A 5,198-nucleotide genomic window follows, 5' to 3' on the forward strand; every position below is an offset into this window, starting at 1 on the left:
TGTGCTGATTCCAGACTTTTGCAGCTAATGAAGTCTTCCTGTGCTGCTTGCTTTTTAGAATCTGTCTTGCTTAGGACTTTTCTAGATGAAAATTTTTTTCTACATCATACTTCATTATATAGTGTAGATATATGCTAAATATGTCACACCCACAGGGTGCAATGACAGCACTGAACAGTCAGAAGCTAATACGCCACACGTTAACTTCCCCACTTAGTTGTCTGCAGCAGGGAGTCTGACACCTAATTAGTGCAAAACCCACCAGTTTTGCTAAACTGTGGTCACCCCCATTGCTAATATCACTTCAGCTGATCAGGTATTGTCCATGGTGGGATATTATACTTACAACTCTTTATTCCTTACAAAGTTTCAACTTCCTACAGAGTGGCAACTGGTTACAGAGGTCCCTCATACCTGTACAGGAGAACCTGTTCCTTTGAGAAAAAGTGATAATGTCATTTATTCTCCATTGCATGTTAAAAGACGAGGGGATTCAGGTTGTAGTAGCTTCTTCTGGGAATAATGGTATTCAGAATTTATAAATTCAACAGGACCTTGTGCTGGCTAAAGGGACACAGACCCTCAAGTTAGCAGTAGGTTTAAATTGCTTTTGCAGTAAGCAGTACAAAACACTGGTTATTCACATGACCCGTTACTCAGACTTGGTGCTGGTTCAGCTGTGCCCATTGCTGACTGACTTCTGTTGGCATCACTGAATGATTTTTACAGTATGGACATGATTAAATGTGTGTTAAAAAGCAAGCAGGGACAGTGACACTGAGCAACAGAAGTGATTTCTGCTCAAAGCAAATGAATATGAAAGCTGGGAAGAGAGGGAGAATATTATAGAGTCTAAAACAATATGATGGTTCCACTCTTATTAGGACCGAAGAAAAAAGTATAAATCTGCCTTTCAAAATATTTTTTTAACGTTTGTCTGGAAGAACTTAGAAGTTTAACAACTTGATGGGCATTTTATGAAAGGTGCAGGCTCAGGCTGAAAACCCAAACATTTCTTAGCCAAACAATACTTAGAGAAAAATCCTTCCACCAAAAAAATCTGTAGCTGCCAACGCAGCCTGCAGAAAATACACATGGAAGACAGGGAGTAGGAATTATGGGGAGCACACGTTTACTAATGAGAAAGTTCTCCTTTCTAGAATCTTATTTGATTTTAAAATGCTTCAGTTAGGAAAACATGACTGCTTTTCTTTTTTTTTTTTTGCCCCCTCCTCTACATGTCATTAAACATAAAATAATAAATGTAAACCAATTTAAAGTACATTTCATTTCCTTTCTAAAATCACCAAGTGTAGTAAAATATATTTTTCTTGCTTATCCTCAGAAGGCCCTAGGCCTAATTGATACTATAGTGTATGAAGAATGTAGGACAAGGCATTAGTTACAGAATGTCGCAAGTGCTGCTGTGAGCTTTTTTTTGTTAACCCAGATTGTTGGTTCTCTGTGGTTACTTGTAGCAACTGTATAGACAGACATGGCATGGTTATTCCTTACCAGCTCACTGCTGCCATCCTCATCAAAATCCTCCTCTATTCCATCAGTCATCTCTTCTCCATCCCCATCTGCATCTGGCCCTCCTTCAATTGGCTCTTCTGTAGAGTTATCTGCATTCTCTGATATGCATTCCTCTTGAACCAAATCAGCATTATCTTCCATTTGTTTCTTTTGAGCTTCTGTAAGGAAAACATACTCTATAGAGATTCAGTAGCCTTCCCTACTGGTGGCAAATAAAAGTGCTCTGAGGAAAAAACCTAAGCTTCCCATCTCCAGATGAGCTAGCTTTGTAAAAATCAGTGTGTTAATATCTACCAGGCAAATGTGATGTCAAGAATTGATGCATAAATCAGCCACAATACCAACATGCTCATCTACCCCATGCAGTGGATGAAGGCTTGATTTACCAGTGGATCCAGCTTTTTGATTTTCTGGACTTTGCTTTGCCCAGGGAATCCAATTGGCATAGTCACCATATATTTATTTATCTGCAGCCAATGAGAAGTACATAAATCTCTATACTCTGAGAAGCAGAAGGCTGTTAATTGCCAATAAGTGAAGAAGGATTTGCATAAACTTGCTGTGAATATAGCTCAACAACCACAAAGATAAACAACAAATCCTTCCAGACAACAGAACATATTTTTTATGGAGTAAAGTAAAAATTTCTCCTCCTTGGCATAATGTGCCGAGGTAACTGGAGAATGCCCCCCTCTGATTACGCAGCTGTAGGGCTTCCTATAATTTCCACAAAGTGATGAAAAGAAAGACCATTTCCATGGAGGCCCAGAGGATCTGTTCTGGTCGGCTTAGCACAGATAGCTGCATTGTTGTGATTATGTATTGCAAGACTCCTGGATATGCTGAGGAATTTCATCCAGCCAGCAGAAATCCAGAGGAGGATTGAGGGAGGAATGACAGAGACAGACTGGCCAAACGAGCGGTTGGAGGGATCAGAGTCTTATTCCTATGCACCTCAGCAATTCAGATGAAAAGCTTTATGTACTCCAAGTGAATATGGGCCAGAGAATTGGTTGCCCATAGCTGGAATACTAATGTCTTTTCAGTCTGAGGGTGACAATAGCCATCAATGATCAAATTTCTAGAACAAAACCATTACTTTCTTTGTTAGAGTGACTGTTCTGTAACACCAGTAGTGAATCACCTATCTTATTGGACAGGCAATGAATCTGCAAATTGCCTGTGAAGCTCTATATTTTTCATCTCTATGGAATTATTATTATTATTTTATTATAAATTATTACCAGTTGCATATAATATTCAAATCTGCTCACACTTTTCTGTGTCATAGTCTCAAACCAAGATGTTTGCTTTTCCTTCTACCTCTGCACATTTATTTTGCAACTTATTTTCATCTCTAGAGTCTTTGTTAGTCTCTAATACCTCATCTTCAAATTCATTTACTGAAGACACGTAACAAGTAAGCTTTATTCCCTTAGTCACCTAATTTCTTCAGAAAGATTCTTGGACTTAAAGAATAAAATGTCATCTTAGATAACTGCTTTGACAGTACTGTAGTCATGTGTACTAGTAGAAGATTCAGCCCATGGAGCCTCATCATCTGTTGGTGAGGTGCTCTATACTATACTAGCTATTCTAGGTATATGCTAGTATATCTATCTAGCTATCTGTCTATCTATCTATCTATCTATCCTAGCTCTATGCTGGTTATATTTATTACTTGCCTTACTGCACAAGGAAATGTGGATTGAATCGGCTATGCCTACTATGTCCTGCCCCATCACCTTCTGCTTCAAGCCACTTCTGAGATTAAACCGGCTGTGGCAGTGACAACTGAATCAACTTTGGTCAAAAAGGGTTTCTGAAATTACGGACTTAATACATTTAAATGGGAAAACTTTTAGGATACAGCTGCAAAAAATTAGCTCACTTTCTTAATTGTCTGAATGAGAACATAGACTAGGTTTTTCAGAGGAGTCTAAAATACCAGCTCAGCATCTAGCTCTTTTAGGCTCTTCTGAGAAGCTAAACTTAAGATCCTACCTTTCAGCACCTGTCTCTGACATTACAGGGAGAATATTCTTCTCTAACAGTTTTTTCACATCAGAACAGCTTCTTATCCCTGGCTTCCTGATTCAGATTTTTACAAACAGAGGAGCTGCTCCTGCACTTTACCTACATTCAGGCAATCCCCTTATCTATATTCCCCCTATTGGACTGGTCTAGGGTTGATAATAGTAAAAGACAGAACATCAGCTGTTATTGTAAGGAGAGTTTTCTTCATGAAAGTGATGCAAACTTAAAAAAAACCAAAAGGGCAAGGTGATGGCTTGATTTGTGTTTTGTGTAAATGAGACACAGATCCTTTCTCTGATCCCAGTCTTAGTGAGGCCACACCTTCTGGCAGAGGAAAATAGGAAATAATATTGCCACACCATAGAGAAGGAACAAAATCATGTCACATCTGACATCGCAAATTAAATGGTTCAGCTACTGATGTAGCCTTATACAAATCTTTTAGCTGAGGAAGCAATCATCTGCAGACTAATCACCCAGGCTGTGTAACCCTCTTCATCAGCTCAGGAGACTTAAACGGGGATCCAGGTTTACTGGTGTCTTTGAGGTATTTTTTCTCCTCACACCCTCTGGTGAGAGGTAAGGAATATGGAGGACAGGTTTTGCACCTGATGTTTTAAAACATCAACAATTGAAACTAATTTTCTCTGAGGAGATTATTCATTGCTTGTCTTCAAAAGGCCTAACAGTATGATTGAATACAAATCAACGTTTTCCTCTTTGAGCTGATTTCTATTTAAATGAGTTCACTACAGTCCTTTAGCAAAAGTGAAAATTGGATATCAAAGTAGAATGACATGTAGGTTGTTTTGCATAGTAATGGATTTTATATAAAAGCTCCCTGAAGTGGGGATGTGCCATCTTAGAGCATTTCAGTACACAAGTGATTCAGTGGAGTGCCTTGCAATTACATCTTCACTGATTATACCAACTTTTATCTAACTTGCATAAAGTACAAAATAGAATATAATGAATACATATTTACGGTTCTCCTAAAAAAGATAATCACACTCTGTACGAATGGTTTACCTTACACTTGGAAAAAAAGCACTCAACTTATTTTGTGGGGTAAACTATAACAGCTGAGGGATTGGTCCTTGTCTTTCAACTTAGAAAATGGTTATAAATACAAGGTATTTTTTTTAAAGAGCTGGGGTTTTTTTTGTTGTTTTTTTTTTTTTAAATTTGTTAACTGCAAAATATTTTTCTGTAGTGTTCTGTTCTAGGAAGACATTTATTAGAGTTATTTCTGAATGCCAGCAGGAAAATTCTGGGTTCAGAGAGACAGCCCCACAACAGATCAGCAAATAGGGCAGGCATGGGAACAGGAGGGAATCCAAATTGAAATATCCAGTTTGCCTGTGTCATGTTCATGAACCTCAACTGCTAATTGCCACCAATGTTTTAGACAGTCCTGATGGAGCTCTCTTTATGTGTCCTGTTGGGTCTTTTTTGGCTTCACATAGCTGATTGGAGTTAGGCAAGGGACACAAATCTGAGTGGTGCGGTTGACACACCAGAAGGACGGGGTGTCATCCAGAGAGACCTGGACAGGCTGGAGAGGTGGGCCTGTGTGAACTTCATGAGGTTCAACAAGGCCAAGTGCAAGGTCCTGCACCTGGGTC

The 5,198-nt window shown here is 38.9% G+C and overlaps 1 protein-coding gene across 1 annotated transcript in view; it reads right to left on the bottom strand.

The window, feature by feature from the left end:
* Positions 1 to 459: 459 nt before the first annotated feature.
* The window catches only part of RALYL (RALY RNA binding protein like), a 65,360-nt gene continuing 60,621 nt past the window's right edge, over positions 460 to 5,198 (bottom strand). Inside the window, exons 7-8 of the mRNA XM_035891427.1 lie at positions 1,516 to 1,694; positions 460 to 564 (exon numbers count right to left, since the gene is read on the bottom strand). Coding sequence (XP_035747320.1) covers positions 460 to 564; positions 1,516 to 1,694 — 284 coding nt within the window. The remainder of the gene's footprint in view (positions 565 to 1,515; positions 1,695 to 5,198) is intronic.

The sequence above is a fragment of the Egretta garzetta genome, unplaced genomic scaffold (genome assembly GCF_000687185.1).
Source record: "Egretta garzetta isolate BGI_Z169 unplaced genomic scaffold, ASM68718v1 scaffold793, whole genome shotgun sequence".
NCBI classification, from domain to species: domain Eukaryota; kingdom Metazoa; phylum Chordata; class Aves; order Pelecaniformes; family Ardeidae; genus Egretta; species Egretta garzetta.